General features: G+C 41.7%; 1 protein-coding gene across 10 annotated transcripts in view; it reads right to left on the reverse strand.

Annotated features, from left to right (window-relative positions):
* CC2D2B (coiled-coil and C2 domain containing 2B) overlaps window positions 1-23,750 on the reverse strand; it is a 120,274-nt gene that overhangs the window by 6,307 nt on the left and 90,217 nt on the right. For 9 of the 10 annotated variants that reach the window (XM_051823119.2, XM_051823120.2, XM_051823118.2 and 6 more), the window contains 9 exons: window positions 20,612-20,710; window positions 18,256-18,438; window positions 17,895-18,092; window positions 15,219-15,308; window positions 9,922-10,035; window positions 7,005-7,139; window positions 6,524-6,646; window positions 2,568-2,626; window positions 77-254 (listed from right to left, as the gene is read on the reverse strand). In XM_051823119.2, coding sequence (XP_051679079.1) covers window positions 77-254; window positions 2,568-2,626; window positions 6,524-6,646; window positions 7,005-7,139; window positions 9,922-10,035; window positions 15,219-15,308; window positions 17,895-18,092; window positions 18,256-18,438; window positions 20,612-20,710 — 1,179 coding nt within the window. Of the gene's footprint in view, window positions 1-76; window positions 255-2,567; window positions 2,627-6,523; window positions 6,647-7,004; window positions 7,140-9,921; window positions 10,036-15,218; window positions 15,309-17,894; window positions 18,093-18,255; window positions 18,439-20,611; window positions 20,711-23,750 lie in introns of those variants that run through there. The other variant, XR_007910852.2, reaches the window with a different exon arrangement.

Consider the following 23,750-nt stretch of genomic DNA (forward strand, 5'->3'; position numbering starts at 1 on the left):
GTTAAGATTACTGTTATTTGGAAGTTGGTAACACAGTTAACACAAATGTCATTAGCACATTAAGTCTTATACAAACCCAATAAAACTGTAGCAGTCTTTCAAAATCACTGTCTTCTTCAGGTGAAACAAAGCTTCCTGTGCCAAATTCCAGCTTAGGAAGGATTTGTCGTAAAATAGAAGTACATTGTCGATTCCAACGTGTTGGGTGTTTGGGTCTCCATTCCATCATTTTGCCCTTTAGAGTCCTTTCAATCCTAAGGTAAGAATACAAAAATTACTTATGAAAAATTATAACTAATTTAGTATGTGAGATATGAGTTGCTTTTATTCAAGTATAAGAATGATTTTTTGAACATGGGAGGAAACCAGACTTTTTTTTTCAAGATTTATTTATTAATTTGAAAGTCAGAGTTACACAGAGATTGGAGAGTTAGAGAGAGAGAGAGAGAGAGAGAGAGAGAGAGAGGTCTTCCATCCACTGGTTCACTCCCCAAATATCTGCAATGGCCAGAGCTACACTGATCTGAAGCCAGGAGCCAGGAGCTTCTTCCAGGTCTCCCATGTGGGTACAAGGGGCCCAAGAACTTGGGCCATCTTCTGCTGCTTTTCCAGGCTATAGCAGAGAGCTGGATCAGAAGTAGAGCAGCTGGGACTTGAACTGGTGCTCATGTGGGATGCCAGCACTGCAAGTGGCAGTTTTACCTGCTACGCCACAGCGCAGGCTCCAAAACTAGACTTCTTTAGCTAAGGGTGTCTGCCACCATTCACACTGATCTAGTTAGGGTGAAGCAGGTTCCTGATTGGCTTGGGAAGACAAGAAGCTTTCCAGGGTAGACAGCATCAGCTCTTCAACACACATTATCTTCTAGTTACCTGGTGTCTTCACTATGACTTGACAACACTGGGCTGACATTCCCACAACTCATAACCCTTTTCTGACATAGGACATGGTGTTTCCAAGAAATTGTCTTTACAAAAATTCAGATATGTGATCTGGGATGATGTTGGCAGGGAAAGGATTATGAGATCAGCTAACTTAGCAAGCAGAGCTGGAAGAAAACAAGGCACTGGACTAATTAGTATGGTGATAAGCTTCTCTCTGCTAGAATTTAAGCTCCATAGGGGCAGGAATTTTTGCTGTATACCCAGCCCCTAGAACAGTGCCTGGTGATGAATCGTGCTGGGGAGGGGGAGTAGGTGGGGCACATGGTGGGTAGGTTCCTTCTGAGAAACTTCCCCTCTGTGCAGGATGATTGTGTGAGATTGTTTCTCCAACCACAGTGTTTGTTTACAGGAGAGGCTACTTACTAGTCTCCTCTTGGCTGAATTTATAGTAAGCTAAATAATTTGGAATTTGCAGAGCGTTTCAATAGTGGCCATGCATCAGAATCACTTGTGAGCTTTACCAAAATGTTTCACCTCCAGATACAGATCTGGACTGGGATCTTGGAACCTGCATTTTTAAATAGTTCTGGAAGCAATTCTGACTAAAACCAGAAGTCAGGAACGATTTCTCTAGGGCACTTTTCTTATTTTTTTTTTTATTTTTTATTTTTTTGACAGGCAGAGTGGACAGTGAGAGAGAGAGACAGAGAGAAAGGTCTTCCTTTGCCGTTGGTTCACCCTCCAATGGCCGCCGCGGCCGGCGCGCTGCGGCCGGCTCACCGCGCTGATCCGATGGCAGGAGCCAGGAGCCAGGTGCTTTTCCTGGTCTCCCATGGGGTGCAGGGCCCAAGCACCTGGGCCATCCTCCACTGCACTCCCTGGCCACAGCAGAGGGCTGGCCTGGAAGAGGGGCAACCGGGACAGAATCCGGCGCCCCGACCGGGACTAGAACCCGGTGTGCCGGCGCCGCAAGGCGGAGGATTAGCCTAGTGAGCCGCGGCGCCGGCCTGTCTAGGGCACTTTTCTTTATTGTTAAGAACTGGTCAATGAGGAGTGGGAATGACAGGGAGGTAGGGTGGGGTTGTGTACTAGTGAGGAAAGGGAACGGCATACTGATTTCTGTCAAGCTCTGCTTTGATGAGTTGAAAGTGGCTTATGTGTTACGTGAGTGGGAGTCACTGGAGGCAATCAGATCTAGAAGCCTCTGACACACCTGGAGTAGAAGTCCGTGACCCTCTGGGCTTACCTGAACAACTCCTTTAAGGCAACTGTGTGTAACAGTGTGTTTGGGTAAGTGGGAGTGCCCTGGAGTGACAGAATGTTTCTACCACCAAACTGGGATGTTTTTACCATTACCTGAGCTGTGAGCCATTTACCTTCAGGTCCTTTCAAGAAGTACTAGCTACCTCATTTTTATTAGTGTAGGTTAAACAGGCATCTGTGTTGAGAACAGATGACAGCCCACTATGTTTTCCAGAGTAAACGTATACCATCCTTTCAAAGAATGCCCTGGATGGTAAAAGGGCCACTTTTCAATGCATGTAGCAAAAGATAGGTGGTTTAATGGAACTGTTATAATATCTTCTGTCATGCTCCTGGTATAGAATCTAAGTTATTTTGAAAAGCTGAGTTGGAAGACTGAAAGGTGATTGAATAAGGAATTAAGAAGAAAAGACTGTTACCTGTTCTTTAGGTCTTCTACCATGCTTTCATTTGTATCAGAATAAATTATTTCTTCAGGCTGAAATACAAACAAAAGTTCAGAAAGATTCTATAAAGACCAACCTTATATCACACTCACCCCCAGAGTGCTACTATAGTGAGGGGAAACCCAAATCACTATCTCATGACAAAAACAATTATATAGGTAAAATATAGCTCATAGTGTTCTTTTGAATTTGATTCTGCTTCACCAGAGCCTGGTGGTGGGGATGAGGGTGATGGATTTACAAAACAAAATTTTCTCATAGGTAAGAATTGCTATTCCATTCATTATTCAAATAAGGTTTTTCATTGCTTGTGGGTTCTACCAAATAATCTTCAGAGACCACAAGTGGTCTCTTCCACTTATCAACTTTGGCCTTGGCAAAGTTACTTAACCCCTCTGTTCTGAGGCTCCGTTATCATCTTCAAAATATGGAGGATAATAGTACCTACTGCCCTAGTATCTTGTGAAGATTTTAAAATAAGGAAATAGATGTAAAGCCTGTCAACATGGACTCTCAATAAACATCAGATTTTATAGTTATTATTGCTCTTCTAACATGATTTGCTCTTTTTTTTTTTTTTTGATTAGCTGTTCTCAGTACTGGCTGGGGCTGGCTCATTGTGTTTGCAGGGCTCACATGAACAAGAGTGAGGGGCTGGGTTTACAGTTTTTACTTGGGTTTCCTAAACTGAGGACCAGATAATAACCCCTTCATGAGTAGAACGAGGGTTGTGCAAAAATAAGGCGACACTAGATAGGTCTCTAGGTTCCCAGTGTGTGGCCTATATATCAGCATCTTCAGACCTGGGAACTTGTTAGAACTATACATTGTTGGCCCTCACCTCAGACCCACTGAATCAGAAACTAGGGGGTGAGGCCCTGCAAGCCAAGTCTTTTTTTTTTTTCAAAGATTTTTATTTATTTATTTGACAGGTAGAACTACAGACAGTGAGAGACAGAGACAGAGAGAAAGGTCTTCCCTCTGTTGGTCCACTTCCCTCTGTTGCCGCAAATGGGCGCAACAGATGGAGCTACGTCAATCCGAAGCCAGGAGCCAGGTGCCTCCTCTCCGTCTCCCACTTGGGCGCAGGGGTCCAAGCACCTGGGCCATCCTCCACTGCTTTCCCAGGCCACAGCGGAGAGCTGGACTGGAAGAGGAACAACTGGGACAAAAACCGTCGCCCACATGGGATGCTGGCGCCGCAGGCAGGGGATTAACCCAGTGTGCCACTGCGCAGGCCCCATGCAAGCCAAGTCTTAACAAGTCCTCCAGGTGTTTCTGATGCCTGCCATTGTTGAAGAACCACTAGCAGAGAGCCCGATTGGAAGAGGAGCAGCTGGGACTAGAACTGGTGCCCATATGGGATGCTGGCACTTCAGGCCAAGGCTTTTAACCTGCTGTACCACAGCAAAGGCCCCTCTTTTTTTCTTTTTCTTTTTTTTTTTTTAAGGATTTTATTTATTTATTTATTTATTTATTTGAAAGTCAGAGCTACACAGAGAGAGGAGAGGCAGAGAGAGAGAGAGAGAAAGTCTTCTATTTGCTGGTTCACTCTCCAGATGGCCACAATGGCCGGAGCTGTGCTGATCCGAAGCCAGGAGCCAGGAGTTTCTTCCTGGTCTCCCACATGAGTGCAGGGGCCCAAGGACTTGGGCCATCCTTCACTGCTTTCCCAGGCCACAGCAGAAAGCTGGATTGAAAGTGGAGCAGCCGGGTCTCAAACAGGTGCCCATATGGGATGCCGGCGCTTCAGGCCAGGGCGTTAACCCGCTGTGCCACAGTGCCGGTCCTATCCCCTCTTTTTTTTCTTTAAGATATATTTGAAAGAGAGAGTTACAGAGAGAGGTCTTCCATTCACTGGTTCATCCACAATGGCCTGAGATGAGCTGATGCTAAGGCCATGAATTTCTTCTAGGTCTCCTTCTTGGGTGCAGGGTGCAGGGGCCCAAGGACTTGAGCCAGCCTCTGCTTCTTTCCCAGGCACATTATCAGGGAGCTGGATCAGAAGTGGAGTAGCCTGGACTCGAACTGGCGCCCATGTGGGATGCCAGCACTACAGGCCATGGCTTTAACCTGCTGCACCACAGCTCCAGCCCAACAGAACATTTTTATATTAACTCATGTTGACATGCATAGCTCTGGTTAGTGGTTCTCAACTTTGGCTGCATATTGAAATCATCTTGGGAACTTCAAAAACTATTGCTGTGTAGGTTCTACCCTCAGAGATTCTGATCAAATGTAGGTACAAATTGAGAACCACTATAAATTGATTCATACAATGCTTAAGTATTTCACAATTCATGTACTGATTTTCTATACTGAGCACTACTGCACTTATGTCCCTGTGCATGTTCTTCTAGGGTATACACTTAGAAGTTTGAATTGGTAGATCAAAGACTAAACATCTTCAGCTTTACCGGATCTCTCAAATTGCTTTCCACGGTGCTCCCATCATTTCTCTTTGTCAAGACTTGGTAATATCATGTTTTCTTTTCCCACTAATTTTATGCTTGTAAAATAGTGTTTTATTGTTTTAAATTATATTTCCAGGCCAGCCCTGTGACTTAGTGGGTAAAGCCACCACCTACAGTGTCAACATTCCATATGGGCAATGGTTAGAGTACTGGCTGCTCCACTTCTGATCCAGCTCCCTGCTGGGAAAACAGCGAAAGATGTCTCAAATCACTGGGCCCAAGCACCCAATTGGAAGACCCAAAGAAAGCTCCTGGCTCCTGACTTCAGATTGGCCCAGCTCCAGCTGTTGTGGCCAATTGGGGATTGAATCAGTGGATGGAAGATCTCTCTGTTTCCTTCTCCCTCTCTTTCTCTTTAACTCTGCCTTCCAAATAAATAAAATAAATCCTTAAGAAATTGTATTTCCTTGATTATAAGTGAGGCTGAGAATCTGAATTTCTGTGAATTGTTTTTGGCTATTTTTCAGTTGTTCTTTTTCTTTCTCTCTCTCTCTCTGTCTCCCTATGGGCTCATAGCGTCTAGTTTGTGGACTCTGCAATTACCTGTATTGCGCTACACCATGGTCTACAATTCAGTTTTTTTTTTTTTTTTAATTTTATTTATTTATTTGAGAGGTAGAGTTACAAACGGAGAGGAAGAGAGAGAGAGAAAGGTCTTCCATCTGCTGGTTCACTCCCCAGATGGCCACAATGGCTTTACCCGCTATACCACAGCGCCAGCCCCTGAAGCAGTTTTTGACAAAGTGTTGGGAGTGTCTTGCCAAAGTGATGCGAAATTACTAACAGGTCCACTGGTCAAGCCACCTAATGACCGGGTCAATTCCTGATCTCTTGCCTCCTGAGCCCTAGAGAGTGAGTATATAATTTTCTCTCCATTTTCCTCAAAAAGTTGGGGATTTGGGTAGCCCCATGACAGTCCCTGGCTTCAAAAAGTGATGCCTGGGCTGGATCACTGGCTTTCTCAAAGCATTTTCAAACCAGCTGCTATCCCTGCTTCAGACCACTCAACTGCTAGTGTTTCTGTCCTGTTTCTGTTCCATGAGTTATCTATCATGGTTTGGAGCTCAGGAAAGCCCTTTGTTTGCAAATTTCTCCATTTGATCATCATCATGGAGGAGGAGCAGAAGGGCTAGATCAAAGTAAAAACTTATTACACCATTTTGAACATTAAATGCTCTGTTTTCATGATTAAAAAAACTAAATTCTATTCTACAATCTGAGTTTATATTTGGGATGATACCCTCTTCTTTATTTCTTTTCCTGCATGGAAAAGAAAGGGCCTAAAATTATCTAAATACAGGTTGGATGGTAGAGAAAATTAGTTTTTTATTAATATTGCCAAATAATTCAATAAGCAGTCAACTACAAGACATAATAAGAACTATCACAACAAGTGAAGATCAGAGGCCATGGACACTCTCATAAATACACATCTGCAAAAATACAGTGATTTACCTGTATGCTTTGTGGTTTTGTCCCTTGAAAATTTTTTGGAATTAACTGTTTCCAGAAACTTTCTTTTGAATAGTCAAAATGTACAGCCATGGGTGTATTATTTTGCTGAATATTAAACCATACCTATTAAAAAAATAACAAAAAGTCAGTGTAGGCTCATGGAAACACAAGACCAGAGTTGGTAAGCATGGAGTAAAATTTTACAGTCCTACTACTTAATGCTTTGTAAGGGAGGTTCTGTGGCAAGAAATCCTGAGAGTCCAGGGTTTTGTGATCATAGGACTACTTTATCAGTTCTCAACCCTGGAGGCGCTAGAGTCACCTTGGGAAGGTTCAGAGCTAGAAGTCTGCCCAGATTCTATACCCCAGGGATTCTGATTCAATATCCATATCGTCTTCAAAGTCCCCTAAGTGATTCTAATGTCTGTCTAGCTTGGTTCTTGAGTTGGTTACTTAAAATAGGATTTCCCCACATACTTACATTTTTATCATCAAACAAACAATCTACACTTTGTAAGGGACAAAATGGGTCAAACTGCTTATGGCATTGTCCAGTTGATGGATTCCAAAGCAAATATTCATCACTTTCTTGAGTTAGTACATAAGCCACATGGCCCTGTTCAAGGAAAAAGAGGTAATGTCATTTTTGGTGGATTTAACTAACTTCTGTATGCAGAAATTATAATGCAATGATTCTTATTTCTAAAAGTCTTTCTTTTTTTGAAAAGGGAGAAAATACCCAAACCCCAGAAATGACAGAACTAGGTTAGCACAAGGACACAGGCAAGAGAATCTGTGTGCCACTGCTGCCACATATGGGCCTGTGGGATCTATCCTGATGGCAATAAAGTATGCTGTCGTAACAGAATCAGGAAATGGTGATGATGTTCCAAAAGACAGTAGTAAAGTGTCTGATTCACACAAAGTTGTGCTAGGGAAGCTCTGCTTTTGTAAGAATATAGTTGGAGACTAAGAGTGAATGCCAGGCAGTTAAGGATGAAAACAGGCTTATGGCTCTGATAAAAACATTAAAGAAGTTAAAAAGTTGTTAAATTAAAATTAAGAACAAGATTTGAAATTAGAGGTTAATAAGTAAGTATACAGGGGGGCTGGCACTGTGGCATAGCGGGTAAAGCTGCTGCCTGCAGTGCCGGCATCCCATATGGGTGCCAGTTCGAGTCCTGGCTGCTCCACTTTCAATCCAGCTCTCTGCTATGGCCTGGGAAAGCAGTGGAAGATGGCTCAACTCCTTGAGCCCTGCACCTGCCTGGGAGACCTGAAAGAAACTCCCAGCTCTTGGTTTCAGATCAGCATAGCTTCAGCCATTGCAATGATTTGGGGAGTGAACCAGTGGATGAAAGATCTCTCTCTCTCTCTCTGCCTCTGGCTCTCTGTAACTCTGCCTTTCAAATAAATAAATAAACCTTAAAAATAAAAAATAAAGTATATAGGAAACCAATCTGAGGAATAAAAATTGGTTATTATGTTGTCATTATTTTGCTCTTCACATACCTGTTGTAGTGTAAGCCTTTCTTAGCAAAGAATAAAAGTTTCAGGTGATAATAATAAGACTATTTAACATTTATGGAATATTTATGCATACCAGGTTCTGTGCTAAGAATTGACACTCATTTTCTGACTCTAATTCACTCATGATTCTGTGGAGTAGGAATGATTACTGTGTTCATCTTTTAGACGAAGAATCAGAGGTTGAGGACCTAGTTCAGGGCAACAGGCAAGGGTTTATTCCTGTTGTGTGAAGAGATGAGGCTCAGAGAAATAAACAAGGCTGACATCATACAGTTAGTAAGTGGCATTTCTGGGTCTGACTGTACCACAAACACATAATCATTTTCTTTTTTTTTTAAAGTTGGGTTTCAGATTAATATGTAATCATTTTACATATGTATGGGATGCAATGTGATATTTCTAAACATGTATACAGTGTGTACAGATAAAATCAGAGTAGGCAGTATTTCTATCTCCTAGATATTTCTTTGTTTGGGCCCTTTGAGCTCCTCTCCATAAAATATTATTATTGTGAACAGTAGTCACACCAACAGACCCATAATGTGAACTTACAGTCATCCCATCAGACCCATATTCTTAATATTATGCTGGGGAGCCAGGTCTTCCTAACTCCAAAGCCCTTACTGTGCTCATCTGCATAGTAAAGGAGAGGCTTCGTCTCAGCCACACAGCTGCAGTGAATCTGCAGGGCTGCCCCTGTGGAGTTGGTTCACAGGTACAAGTACAAATACTGTTTGCTCAAATACTGTTGACTGTGTACTGCCATCTAGTGGCATCTAAAACTATAGCAGATGATCACATGGGAGAATAAATCCAGGCTTTTGGTTAACAAACAACACAGAAACAATAAGCTAAGCCAGGAGATTATAGGGAAATAAACGGCCATAATACAAACAATAATGAAAGATTGGCAATGTTAACACTTAGCAAGATACACAGGTGTAGCTAAAAATAGTCCAAAAAAGATAGCTTTCTGGCAGTATGAATGCAGAAGCATCTAATGTAAGTTACCAATATTTCAGATAATAAGCATGGATTTCTGGCCCACTTCTTTTAAGATTAAAACCTAGGCAATTGAGCATGAGAAGAAGTATTTCTTAGAGATCTTAAAATACAGGATTGGAAACATGGGATGCTGCTGATGGTTATTTTGGATAACAGGCACTACAACTACACTGCTGCATTGCCACTATCACCATGTACTGAGCGTTTGTTATGAAGAGATGCTGCTCCCAATGCCTTTAATATATTCACATATTCCCAGTAACTTCATCAAGTGGCACTACTTTAGTACTATTGTCTAAAAGAGAATAACAAAAGAAAGTTATTCTCTGCACGGAACATTTTGAACTAGTAGTATCCTCTTAGCTGGTAACTTTTTAAAATTTATTATTTATTTATTTTTTTGACAGGCAGAGTGAACAGTGAGAGAGACAGAGAGAAAGGTCTTCCTTTTCTGTCGGTTCACCCCCCAATGGCTGCTGCGGCCGGCACGCTGTGGCCAGCACACCACGCTGATCCGAAGCCAGGAGCCAGGTGCTTCTCCTGGTCTCCCATGTGGGTGCAGGACCCAAGGACTTGGGCCATCCTCCACTGCACTCCCGGGCCATAGCAAAGAGCTGGACTAGAAGAGGAGCAACCGAGAGAGAATCTGGCGCCCTGACTGGGACTAGCACCCAGGGTGCCGGAGCCACAGGTGGAGGATTACCCTATTGAGCCATGGCACCGGCCAGCTGGTAACTTTTTGCCTCTGAAATTTCCTAATTAGCATATGACAAGATGAAAACTTTGGCTTGAAGTCTTTTAAATCAGCAGATGAAATCTGATGTAGTTTTGCTTAAGCTATCAATATAAACTCTAGAAATTACCTCCAACATTGAGCTTCCCAGGAGGACCAACGCACTCTTTCCAAAATACAGAAAAAAATTACACAGAAGTATGGCATGCTCCTCCTTATTTCCAATAGCCAGGCTGATGCAGCGCTAAGGCAAAACAAAAACAACAGCAGAAAAAAGGAATGGAAAGTCAAGTAATGCAAACGTCCAGTAGATTTAGTGCCCCTCTTCCCTCTTCCGTCCCAAGCATACTTATTTTTATGAGGTTCCTAAGGTGGCAGCAAAGCAGAAATCCCTGTCTTTGCTAGGGTATTACAGAAAGAGAATACTGACTGGGAACACTGGTATCATCTTTATTATGGGTAGATATTGAATACAGTGATCAGATAATTTGAATTCAAAGTGGGACATTATTTTGCTTGTTAAGGACAAAACTAAACTGCCCTGGGTAAGCAGGAATATATGGACTGATATTTTGAGGAAATTTATCTGATAGAGAATCACACAGGTTTCTGGAGGAAGTGATCCTTTAGGCAATGGAGTATTTATGTCCTGTACCAATATAGTCCCTCAACTCAAAGAAAGGAAGAGATCAGACGTAGAGCACAATCAGGAAGAGTGATTAAAACTTGGCAGAGTGGCATTCCATACCGGCTCTGGTTTGAGTTCCAGTTGCCCTACTTCCAATCCAGCTCCCTGCTAATGTGCCCGGGAAAGCAGCAAAGGATGGCCCAAGTCCTTGGGTCCCTACACCCATGGGAGAGACCTGGAAGAAGCTCCTGGCTCCTGGCTTCGGAATGGCCTAGATCCGGCCACTGCAGCCACGTGGGGAGTAAACCAGTGGATGGAAGATCTGTCTCTCCTTTTCTCTCTCTGTGTAACTCCACCTTTCAAATAAATAAATAAATCTTAAAAAAAAAAACTTCTTAGACTGAAAGAGCTGAACAGCTGACCTGGGTATAACAGATCAAATATGGGATGCCAGTAGGCAGTAGGGCAAGAAAGCCAAGGTGTAGCGGAAGAGGCACACTGGTGGTCTGTGAACTACTTCTAGTCTACAGCTAGGTCCTGTCTGCTAGAATGTTAAAAAAGATGGAAGTCTCATATTAAACTGGATTTTAAGCTTCTGTTGTAAAAGATCAAAAGATCTAACAAATACATGGGTCCAAACGTTCATATGCCATCAAAGTGTTGTTACACCATTTAGATGGAGCATGTGTTTTCTAGGTCATTGGTATCTCCAAGAAGGGGCTGTGATGGCCAGGAGATGGGGGTTTGAGGGGTGGGAACAAAGGAGTTCTTTTTTAAAAAATATTTTATTATTTATTTCTTTCAGAGGTAGAGTTACAGAAAGGGAGGGGGAAAGACGGAGAAAAAGGTCTTCCATCTGCTGGTTCACTCCCCAAATGACTGCACTGGCTGGGGCTGGGCTTATCTGAAGCCAGGAACCAGGAGCTTCTTCCAAGTCTCCCAGGTGGGTGCAGGGGCCCAGGCACTTACGGCTTTCCCAGGCCATAAGCAGAGAGCTGGATTGGAAGGGGAGTAGCTGGTGCATGAACTGGTGCCCATATGGGATGCTGGGTGATGCAGGTGTAGGCTTAGCTTACTACTTGGCAGTGGCTAGTCACCAATCAATTTGGAAGCATTTCATTGTTTTAATAACTGATGTGTCCATATCAATACATAGATTAAATGAGATAGTGAGGGAGATGGATTAGAGAAGATAGTAAGGAGACCCTTTTGGAAGAAAAGTAGAAAAAGTGAGGAGAATTAAAGGCAGAACATGAATAGTTTTCAATGTTAAGCCATGGAGGTTCTCCTGGCTATATTTTTAAGAGGAGCAGGGACAGGATAAGAGTACGTATGTAACTTACTGATCTTTATTCCAGATGCTGTGCATATTATCTCATTTATAGCAGGTAAAGCTGCCACCTATAGAGCCTGCATCCCACGTGGGCACTGGTTAGAGTCCTGGAGGCTCCACTTCTAATCTAGCTCCCTGCTTGGGCCCCTGCAATCATGTGGGAGAACTGGAAGCAGCTCCTGGCTCTAGGGCTTCAGAATGGCCTAGCCCCGGCCATTACAGCTCTCTGGGGAGTGAACCAGCAGATGGAAGATCTCGATCTCTCTCTTTCTACTTCTCTCTCTCTCTCTCTCTCTCTCCCACCCTCTTTGTCTGTAAATTCTGCCTTTCACATAAATAAATAAATCTTTAAAAAAAAAAACCTTCTGTAGGCCGGCGTCCCGGCTCACTAGGCTAATCCTCCACCTTGCGGCGCCGGCACACCGGGTTCTAGTCCTGGTAGGGGCGCCGGATTCTGTCCCGGTTGCCCCTCTCCCAGGCCAGCTCTCTGCTATGGCCCGGGAGTGCAGTGGAGGATGGCCCAGTCCTTGGGCCCTGCACCCCATGGGAGACCAGGAGAAGCACCTGGCTCCTGCCATCGGATCAGCGCGGTGTGCCGGCCGCAGCGCGCCAGCCGCGGTGGCCATTGGAGGGTGAACCAATGGCAAAGAAAGACCTTTCTCTCTGTCTCTCTCTCTCACTGTCCACTCTGCCTGTCAAAAAAACAAAAACAAAAACAAAAACCTTCTGTATAACATTGATGATGAAACAGCTATTAAATTGTTGAACTATAATTTAAATCCATGTTTGCTTAACTCCAAAGACTGCGTTAAATGGAATAAAATAACTCATTTGTCTTGAGAAATCTAATTAGTCATACACTCCCCAGCATCCTTTAACCAAGAGTTCATGTCAATGGGAAGACACTAGCCAATAGGAGCCTGTAGTAACCTTCTTAGTTATCTGTGCTGTTTTGGCTGGGGGACTTGGGGGCACTAGTATTGCTTTCATGATTATTTTTAGCTTAGCATCTTTCAGTGTTCTGCATGATCATAATACCCCTGAACACATTAGTTCAAAGAATCTCAGAACACTCTAGACCAAATGACATCTTTCTGAGTTTTACCAGATTTGAATCACTGGATCCTGGAATGAAATCACGTTTGTGCCTCCCTTGATCCTTCTTAGCAGGAGGTAATGTAATGAACTTATTAACTCTGTGCCCCCTAAATCCATTTTAGTTTAAACTCAGTTCCTAAAATACTCTAGATAAGTGCAAAGCCTATCAATTCTAGATGAAAGCCCTTCTGTAAGGCTTCCATCAAATTTATGTTTTCTGTGGGGGACGCTGAATCTGGAGAGGCCTAGAGAAAACATCCTGAGCCTGCCTCGAATTTGAAAACCTGACTTTAAGTTTCAAATCCCTGGTAGCAAACACCCCAGCCCCAGGGCGCTTCTGCCTAAGGATCATTAAGGTGGTATGATAGGAGTGGCTAAGACCCTTTTGCATCTCAACACCCCACCCCTTGCCCGCATCCGCTCATCCACTCTGTACCTCAGCTATATATTCACCTCTCTTTTACAATAAAGTGAGACGCTGCTTCGACTGGGCTCCACACCGCATCTGATTGTCCCCCGGGTTTGGGGAAGGCTGAGTGGCGGGTGGCGCACTTTCCCCTCCTCGGTCAAGGCAAGCTGCGGGCAGCCTGCCTAATTCTCTGGCGGTGGCGAGGAACAGTCACCGCAGTTTTCCACTTAAAAACATGTTTTTGAATTACTGCTAAAGTTAAAGCAGTGTAAACATGATAAATATTAATAATAAACAAGAACCAAGTCTCTCTTTGCCTTCAAGGAGACTGTAAGTGGGATTTGTTGCACAGAACATGGATATGGAGTTGAAGGGGTCCAGGGACTGTCACCTTAAAATATGGTGCCATAGCATGCTGATTGTATTAAATTAAAGGAACTTAGAGAGAGTAAAGTCTGGAAGAAGCTTTACTATGATATCTCCTTGTTTGCTTAAATTCTAGACCCTCCAAGGGAAAGAATAATTACCTTTGGGTCCTTTCAAGTTTTCATTTAACTAAATTCCTTTGTTAGCAAGAAAGGCTGAAGTCTGTCAATGCACTTGGACAGAATTCTGTCATACCATTGTCTCCTCTCTGGTTGCATCCAGTATCCCAAAGAGAATAATTTATAATCCATGTTTGTTCTGCAAGTCCAACAGACTTTGTCCTAGTCCTGACTTTAAGTTTCTCCAAGTCCACTAAATTCCCCTAAAATTTCATTATCATTCCTCTAAAAACTGTCCACATTCACCATTATCCCCTCACCTATGGAAAAAAGGCATACATAAGCTTCTTTTTTTAAAAAAGATTTACTTATTTATTTGAAAGGCAATGTCATAAAGGGGCAGAGGGAGGGAGGGAAGGAGGGAGGGAGGGAGGGAGGGAGGAAAAGAGAGAGAGAGAGAGATCCCCAGATGGCTGCAATGGTCAGAGCTGTGCCAATCCAAAGCTAGGAACCAGGAGTCTCCCAGGTCTCCCATGTGGGTGCAGGGGCCCAAGGACCCAAGCAGTGGGCCATCTCCCATTGCTTTCCCAGGCCATAGCTGATCCAGAGAGCTGGATCAGAAGTGGAGCAGCCAGGACTGGAACTGGTGCCCATATGGGATGCCCGCACTGCAGTCAACAGCTTTACCTGCTGTACCACAGTGCTGGCCCTGGCATATAAGCTTCTGAATCATGTCAAACTAGTGGGTAGTTATATCCCATGATTGCCTCTGTATCTGTAACAAATTTGTGAATCTTTCTCCAATTAATTTCTTCGTCAATTTATTCCAGTGAACTTTCAGAGGATGAAAGGAAGGCCTTCACCTCTACAGACTCCATATATAAGCAACTACAGTTCAAGGTAGAATGCAAGCATATTCTAATAAGGGTTGCTGGGTTTAGAAAAATGTATAGTACATCCATTTAAATTTGAATTTTAGATAAACAACAAATAACTTTTTAGTGTAATTATATTACAGACATTGCATAGGGCCTGTATTTTATTTGGAAATCAGTTTATAAAGAATTTCAATCCAAGTACTAAAGAAGAATACTATAATAGCTCTTCATTCAGATGAGGGGAGACTGGGGAAAACTTTTGGGAAATGGTGGTGTTTGCCTCAATCTTCAGGGTGTGGCCAACCCCATATTAATAAGCCATTTTGTTCCTGGAAGAGTATCATATTATCATACTCCTGGAAGTCCTACTAAATTAAAATATTCATGAGCTACCATTAAGAATGTTGAAAAGATTTTTGGTACTCATGAGTTATTTCCACAGATTGTTACAGAACTGAAAATGATGCATAAAATTGACATACCTAAATTTCATAAGGCAAAGCACTGCATAAATACATAATATTTTAAAAGGCTTCTTTAAAAGAAGAACAAGTAAGATATACTATGTATTTTAATTATAAAATGTAATGTATTACCTCTGATGTCATCCATATATCAGAACCATCATTTTCATCCAGTGTATCAGGCATAAAAGGGATCAAAGACACAAATCGAGCAATGAGGTCCTAGAATAATATTAGCATTTATTGAGTGTGTAATATATGTGCATTACTAAGTACAGTGCTTTACATGCATTATCTCATTTACCATACACTCCAAGCCTATAAAGTAGACATTATTATTATTCTAGTTTTACAAAGGAGAAAACAAGCATAGAGTGACAAAATTGCTTGTTGAGGGTTGCAGGCTAATACTATATGTGAGCCTGGGGACTGAGCCCACTTTGGCCTGATTCCAGAGATTCATGATCATTTATATTTAATCATTATATATTTTTAAACTTTTATTTAGTAAATATAAATTTCCAAAGTACAGCTTATGAATTACAATGGCTTTCTCCCCCCATAACTTCCCGCCCACCTGCAACCCTCGCAACTCCCGCTCCCTCTCCCATTCCATTCACATCAAGATTCATTTTCAATTACCTTTTTCTTTTTTGTTTGTTTTGACAGGCAGAGTGGACAGTGAGAGAGAGAGACAGAGAGAAAGGTCTTCCTTTGCTGTTGGTTCACCCTCCAATGGCCGCCGCGGCCGGCACGCTGTGGCCGGCGCACTGTGGCCGGCGCACTGTGGTCGACGCACCACGCTGATCCGATGGCAGGAGCCAGGTACTTATCCTGGTCTCCCATGGGGTGCAGGGCTCAATTACTTGGGCCATCCTCCACTGCACTCCCTGGCCACAGCAGAGAGCTGGCCTGGAAGAGGGGCAACCAGGACAGAATCCGGCGCCCCAACCAGGACTAGAACCGGGTGTGCCGGCGCCGCAAGGCAGAGGATTAGCCTAGTGAGCCGCGGCGCCAGCCTCAATTATCTTTATATACACAATATCAGTTTAGTATATATTAAGTAAAGATTTCAACAGTTTGCACCCACACAGAACATAAAGTGTAATATACTGTTTGAGTACTAGTTACAGCATTAATTCACGTTGAACAACACATTAAGGACAGAGATCCTACATGAGGAGTAAGTGCACAGTGACTCCTGCTGTTGACTTAACAAATTGACACTCTTGTTTATGGCATCAGTAATCTCCCTAGGCTCTTATCATGAGTTGCCAAGGCTATGGAAGCCTTTTGAGTTCGCGGACATCGATCTTATTTAGACAAGGTCATAGTCAAAGTGGAAGTTCACTCCTCCCTTCAGAGAAAGGTACCTCCTTCTTTGATGGCCCATTCTTTTACCATTTGGGGGGTGAACCAACAGAAAGGAAGACCTTTCTCTCCGTCTCTCTCTCTCTCACTGTCTAACTCTGCCAGTCAAAAAAAAAAGAAAAACTCTGCCATTCAAGTAATCATTATATTTTATTATAATACATTATTAAAATTATTAATACTTTAAACATTACAACAATATTAACATTAAACATGTATTTTAAAATGTTGAAAAACAGCAAAGTTTTGATTTGCTTTTAGGTTCAAAATCTTTCAAAATTTGTTTTTTATTGATATAAGCTTATTTTAAGTGGTCACAGCAGAAATAGTGCTTTCTCAAACAACTGTTTGACTTATATATTGTTGACTTTTTCACCAGAAAGTGCTAGAGACAAGGACTCAGACTATGGTAGGAAAGAAGAAAGAGATAGGAACAGTGAGTTAACACAGAAAGCTTGTTAACATTGTAATTGATGTACGACAGCTGCCATCTGTGCATTGTGACCTTCCACATTGGTGACCTCATAGAATTAATACACGTGTTCACAATCCTTGATAAGCAAAGGATGTAGGATTTATGTATGTTTTTAAAAATAAAATAATCTTTGAAAGAAATATGAAAGCATTATTGTCTCCTCGGACACTGACTGTCAAACAACAAAAGCAGGAAGAAACTCATGAGGGAAAAGCAGAGTATAGCAAAAGGCAGTCTAAAATAAGGTGTTTTTTTTTTTTTTTTTTTTTTTGACAGGCAGAGTTAGACAGTGAGAGAGAGAGAGAGAGAGAGAGAGAGAGAGAAAGGTCTTCCTTCCATTGGTTCACTCCCGAAATGGCCACTACGCTGGCGTGCCACGCCAATCCAAGCCAGGTGCTTCCTCCTGGTCTCCCATGCCGGTGCAGGGCCCAAGCTCTTGGGCCATCCTCCACTGCCTTCCGGGCCACAGCAGAGAGCTGGCCTGGAAGAGGAGCAACCAGGACAGAATGCAGCGCCCCAACCAAGGCTAGAACCCAGTGTGCGGGCACTGCAGGCGGAGGATTAGCCTAGTGAGCCGTGGTGCTGGCCCAAAGTAAGACTTTTGATTTTAGGTTATAGATAAGGGAGGTTTATAACTCACAGATAATATAAATATTCTGAGGAAGCCAAACGACAAGATTGAAGAAATAGGGGCCGGAGCTGTGGCATAGCAGGTTAAAGCTGCAGCCTGCAGTGCAGGCAACCCATATGAGCTGGATTGGAAGTGGCTGTTGTGGCCTTTTGGGGAGTGAACCAGCAGAAGGAAGGCTTCTCTCTCTGTGTCTATACCTCTCTCTGTATCTCCGTCTTTCAAATAAATAAAATAAATCTTTTAAAAAAAGTTTGAAGAAACAGAAGGTAAGAGTGATTCTCCATAGCTGCTCTTTAATCCCAAGGAAGCTGTTAAAATAAACAGAACTCACAAGGGTTGTGTTAGAATCTTGAAGGAATATATCCAGAAGTTGCTGAGGTGGATTTAATGCCTTGATGTATCTTGTTACTAACATCTGTATCCCTTCATCATTAAGAACAGTAGTTATGATTCTTCTGTTGGGAAACACTGCCTTACAATTTCTTTCAAAAATCTGTGCTCTCTGCAAAACATCTATTTGATCTGAAAACTAGAATCAAATTTAAAGTACATAAATATTGTACCATATTGTTCCTATAAGAAAACATCAAGAACAAATGTTTATTTTTGCCAGCTTTGAAATTATTATGGTTTTTAAAATAGTTTACACATCCTTGATGGTATCTATAAAAATAATTCAGAGTAAAACCTACCTTATCTAGTTTTGGATTACAGGTGACATGTGATATTTGAGGTTCAATGGTAGCAAAAATATTTAAGAAGGTACATTCTTTTAAATTCTGTCCAATATAATCTTCTTTAGGAGATACATAAGTCTTACTCCAAGTATACCCAAGCAAAACTGGTGGGATATTTACTTGAAATGTCCCACTAATCTGAAATAACATATTAATGTAATAGATTATGCATAATGAAAATAAACATCAGTCAAATATATTATAACCCAGCTCAATTCTCTTCAAGGCAAGGAACAGGCATACATGGGTACATGTGTATCTATTAATAACTAGTAATAATAATAATAGATAATAATCCCTAAGCACATTGTGTTAGGCACTGTGCCAAGTGCTCAATATAGAGCCCAACACACAATGGAGTAGATACAGCCTTGTCTCTCTTTCACAGATAAAGAAACTGAGGCTCAGGGCATTGAAATAATGTGTTTAAGATTACAAACTAATGATTAATGGAGCTCCCACTGTGAAGCCCATATTTTTTTTTAAAAAATTTTAAATTTATTTTAAAGGCAGAGTGGCAAACAGAGGAAGCAAGACCTTCTATCCACTGATTTACTCCCCAATTGGCCACAACAGCCATGGATAGACCATGCCAAATCCAGGAACCAGGAACTCCATCCCACATGGGTATAAGGGATCCAAGTGCTTGGGGCCATCTTCTGCTGCTTTCCCAGGCACATTTGTAGGAAGCTGAATTAGAAGTAGAGTAGCTGACGCTTGAACTAGCACTCCAATATGGGATGCCAGCATTGCAAGTGGTGGCTTAACCTACTGCACCACAATGCCAGGCCCTAAGGTCCACGTTCTTGACTACCCCTGTATCTGGCTTGAGACTGAGAAATGTCTGCAGGGATTTATAAATGTGGAAAGCCTTGTACTTCAACAATTTAAGTTCCTGTTGCTCTTTATTTGCAACACTTAGATTTGCAATTTACTCCATCCTGACTTCTTGTGACTGCACATTATGAAGCATGTCTTCTCTCCTACCTAACACCCATTCTCTTCTCCTTTCTTATCAACAATCTTGTAACAAAGTTGGTCACACAACAACAGGTAGTGGCCGTGTCATATAAATGAAACTGAAACAGAAGTCTGTTGGAGTTTTCTGGGAACGGCCTCTTTTCCTGATACAGGGACTGTCCCTTTTTGTTTCTCCCTGTCAGCTGTTGCACATACATATGAGGCTGGACTGACAGTGAACATTTTGAAATTATGAAATGAAAATCACAAGATAGGGACAGTGGACGAGGAAAACAAAAGTAGCTTGGATTCTTGATGATGTCCTTGAGCTGACGCACTGGCATCTGATTTCATTTTAGGTGAAATAAATAGACCTCTTACCCATATTGGCCACTGTTAGTCAAGTTTTCTGATGTTGTATATGGCCTACTGCTGTCCTAACACACATGCACTCAGTCCTACTTACTCAAATCCCTAATCATCTTTAAGGACTTGATTCAAAAGCTACCGCCTCAGTAAAGTCGTCTGTGACTTTCATTACCCTTGTTCTTTTCTCATCCACTTTGAAACTCCATGTCCCATCCCCTCCTTTAATGCAGAAGAGTAAAGCACTCCCTACTGTATGTTCTGTCATAGTACCTATCTCATAACTCTACTAAAGCACATCAGCATTTTCACATTGTGCAGAAATGTTAGTTTTCTTCCACAGGCAGTGAACCTCGGAAATAGAAAATTCTTTTCTGAATCTTCAGGTCTTCAGTGTTAGCATAGCCTCAGAGGTATCAAGCACATGCCTAAGACCGCTCAGTAAGTAATAGAGCCTAAAATGGAGTCTAGCCTGGGGTTTTTATGCTTTGCTGACGATGTAGGCATTTTCTTGCCACATAACCCAACAGTATAGCCCTTAAGTGCCTGATATTGACTAGGTACGCATCATCAATCTCCCCATTGCCATAAGCAATGCTGACAAGATGAAACTTCTGGGGCTACAAAGCAACAACATTCATCAGAATATTTCATGAATCTGGTCTTTATGGAATTCTTATATATTTATATATATAAATATGCATTACATATAAATTTGCATTTTGTTTTATGAATTAAGGTTAGTTGTCCTATTCTTTATTCATGAACACTCTAAAAATAAAAAAAATTTGTGAATGTCCCCTATTCTAGAGAGAGCCACGACCTCCAAACACCCCCAAACCCCAGAATATTGTCTAGTGTGATATCATTTCAACTGACCTGCCTACCTGCCAATCACAGAATCTAATTCCAAGAAAACAGAAAGAGTTTCTATTAATCAGAGGTCAGAATTTAGAATAAGTAGCAAACAACCACATTCTATTACCTCAGATTGTTGCAGAAGAGCAGAGAAAGGGAAGATGATGGATCCAAGCCAATTCTTCTTTACATAGGAATGACTGCTACAGCTCTTGAGACAGTGGTCCTATTAAAATAAATAAATTTTTTATTACTTAATATCATGTGATGAATAGCTTCACAAACTCACAGGTAAGTATAAAAATCATTCTTTATTTTTAAAAAGAAACTAAAATATAAAGAGAGATTTCCCTTTTTAATTTCATTGAAAGATAACAGACTATTTAAAGCAAAAAATAATGTACAGTTGTGGAGCTTATGACATACATATAAGTAAAATGTAGGACAACACTAGCATAAAACCCAGGAAGGGGAAATGAATGTGTTGTAATAGCCTGTTCTTACCCTTTATGTGAAGTAGTATTATATAAAGGCAGACTGTGACAAATTAAATATTATAAATTTTAGAACAATGATTAAGAAAATAAGGAAGTAGAGCTAACAGTGGACATAAAATGGAATTATAATAGTATCTATCCAAAAGAAGGCAGAGCTTCAAAAGAGCACATGAGATAAGCAAGAAACAAATAGGAAGATGGAACTTAGCCAGTTCGATAATCAGACAAAATGTAAACAGACAAACATAAAAAGGCAGAGACCCAACTATGTGCTGCCTATAGTAAACCCATGTAAATACAAAGATGCAAGTTAAAATAAAGAAACAAAAAGATGTATCATATAACCACTAATTAAAAGAAAAGCTGGAGTGACTATATGAAGGGGCATTAAAAAGTTTGTTAAAAATGAGATTAAAAGACAATATGAAATTTCAGTGAACTTTTAAAATTCCCTATGTATTTATCAGAAAGTTAAAAGAAGAAATATGGGTAGACATTTAGTGTAGTGGTTGGAATGACTGCACCCCATATTGGAGTGCTTGGTTTGATCCTACTTCCACTTCTGATTCTAGCTTCCTGCTAACGCATATCCTGGGAGGCAGCAGGTGATGGCTCACGTATGTGGGTCCCTGCCACCCATGTGGGAGACCTGGATTGTGTTTCTTGCTCCCAGACAATTGCAGAGAGAATTGGTGGATAGGAAGTCTTTCTCTTTGTCCCTCAAATAAAATAATTAGCTAATTAATTAATTTTTAAAAACCCAAGAAATACAACCAAGAATAAAGAGGAATATTACATAGCAATAAAGGAATCAATTCATCAAGAATAAATACACCTCTATACATTTATGAACCTAATAACAGAATGGCAAAATACACAAGACAAAAACAGGGCTGAAAAATATGACACCAAAAGCAAATTGAGAAATCTGATTTCATCAAAAACTTTTTTTGACAGGCAGAGTTAGACAGTGAGAGAGAGAAAGAGAGACAGAGAGAAAGGTCTTCCTTCCGTTGGTTCACTTCCCAAGTGGCCGCCACGGCCAGGTGCTTCCTCCTGGTCTCCCATGCGGTCTCCCAAGCACTTGGGCCATCATCCACTGCTTTCCCAGGCCACATCAGAGAGCTGGACTGGAAGAGGAGCAACTGAGACTGAATCTGGCGCCCCAACCAGGACTAGAACCTGGGGTGCCGGCGCTGCAGGCGGAGGATTAGCCTAGTGAGCCGTGGCACCGGCCAGAAGTCTGATTTCATCAACATTTAAAACTTTGCTCTTCAAAAGACACTGACAAGAAAATGAAAAGACGGGGGATTCCAAGATGGCAGAATAGCGACAGGGAGGTATGCACTAGGATAGGTGAAAATAATAACCAAAAAAAGTGGAGAAAGTGCATTCTCAGGAAAGAGTTGGAGGGAAAACTGCAGTGGAGATTTTGCAGGAGGAGGAGAGATGCCATGGATCTGCATGGAAGGTGCAGATACACAGCAATGAGCACGGACACAACAAATGACTAGCATCCCGGAGCTGGAAAAAGTGCCAGCTTTGCAGAGCAGGCTTGATCAGAATGCAGTGGCCCCTACCACTGGTGATAGAACCTGAGGGAGAGAAATAGTGCAGTTCATGTGGAAGCATGGGTGAGTGCTGCACCCAATGAGGGCTAATACCCTGGCATTGATCACCTTGGAAAAGAGAAGGTGAGGGCGTGATTATGCCAACAGAGGTAACCATAATCCTTCTGTTAACAAAAGATCTACCATGCTCAACTTGGATATTAACCTGGACACCTGCCCTACCCTGGAGCACTGACCAGAACTCCCTGGCCACACCCAGCACACACCTCTGGGTATTCAGAAAGATAAAAGCCATCAGAGGGAAAAACCAACAAGTATCTCCACAAATGTCTAAAAATAAATGCAGAAATTCAAGAAACTAGATTAAGGAAGACAATATGAACCATCCCCAAAAGAATACAACACTTCAATATTAGAATGTGAAGATGAAGAGATTGATGAAACACCTGAAACAGAATTCAAAAGATTAATCATAGGATTACTCAGAAGCAATGAGGAGCAAACCCACATATTAAAGAAATGCATACATGACGTGAATGAAAAATTTTCCCATGAAATTGAGATTTTAGAGAGAAATAAAAATGAATATTAGAAATGAAGAATTCAATAAGCCTAATAAAAAATACAGTAGAAAGCATTAACAACAGACGTGGTGAAGCAGAAGAATATCCAAGCTAGAGGACAAATCTTTGGAAATTTTTCAGTCAGACCAAAAAAAAAAAGAAAAGAAAAGAAAAGAAAGAGAGAGAGAGAGAGAAAAGAAGGAGGAGGAGGAGGAGGAGAGAACAAAGAAGAAAGAAGGAAGAAGAAGGAGAAGGAGAAATTATAAAAATTAAAAACACTGATGGAGATTTATGGGATACTATCAAACAACCCAACATATGGGTCTTAGGAATTTCTGAAGGTGTGGAAAGAGAGAATGGCTCAGAAGGCCTATTCATTCCCCAATTTGGAGAAAGAATGGGATGTCCAAGTACAGGAAGCACACAGAATTCCTAGTAGACATGACCAGAAAAGATCTTCACCGTGACATATTGCAGTCAAAACTTCCAAAGTAAAACATAAAGAAAAGCTTCTAAGATTGTATGAGAGAAACACCAGATTACTTTCAGAGGATCTCCAATTAGACCCATAGCTGACTTCTCATCAGAAACGCTATAGGCTAGGAGAGAATGGAGAGACATAGTCCAAGTCTTAA

This window comes from Oryctolagus cuniculus, chromosome 15 (assembly GCF_964237555.1).
Source record: "Oryctolagus cuniculus chromosome 15, mOryCun1.1, whole genome shotgun sequence".
NCBI classification, from domain to species: Eukaryota; Metazoa; Chordata; class Mammalia; order Lagomorpha; family Leporidae; genus Oryctolagus; species Oryctolagus cuniculus.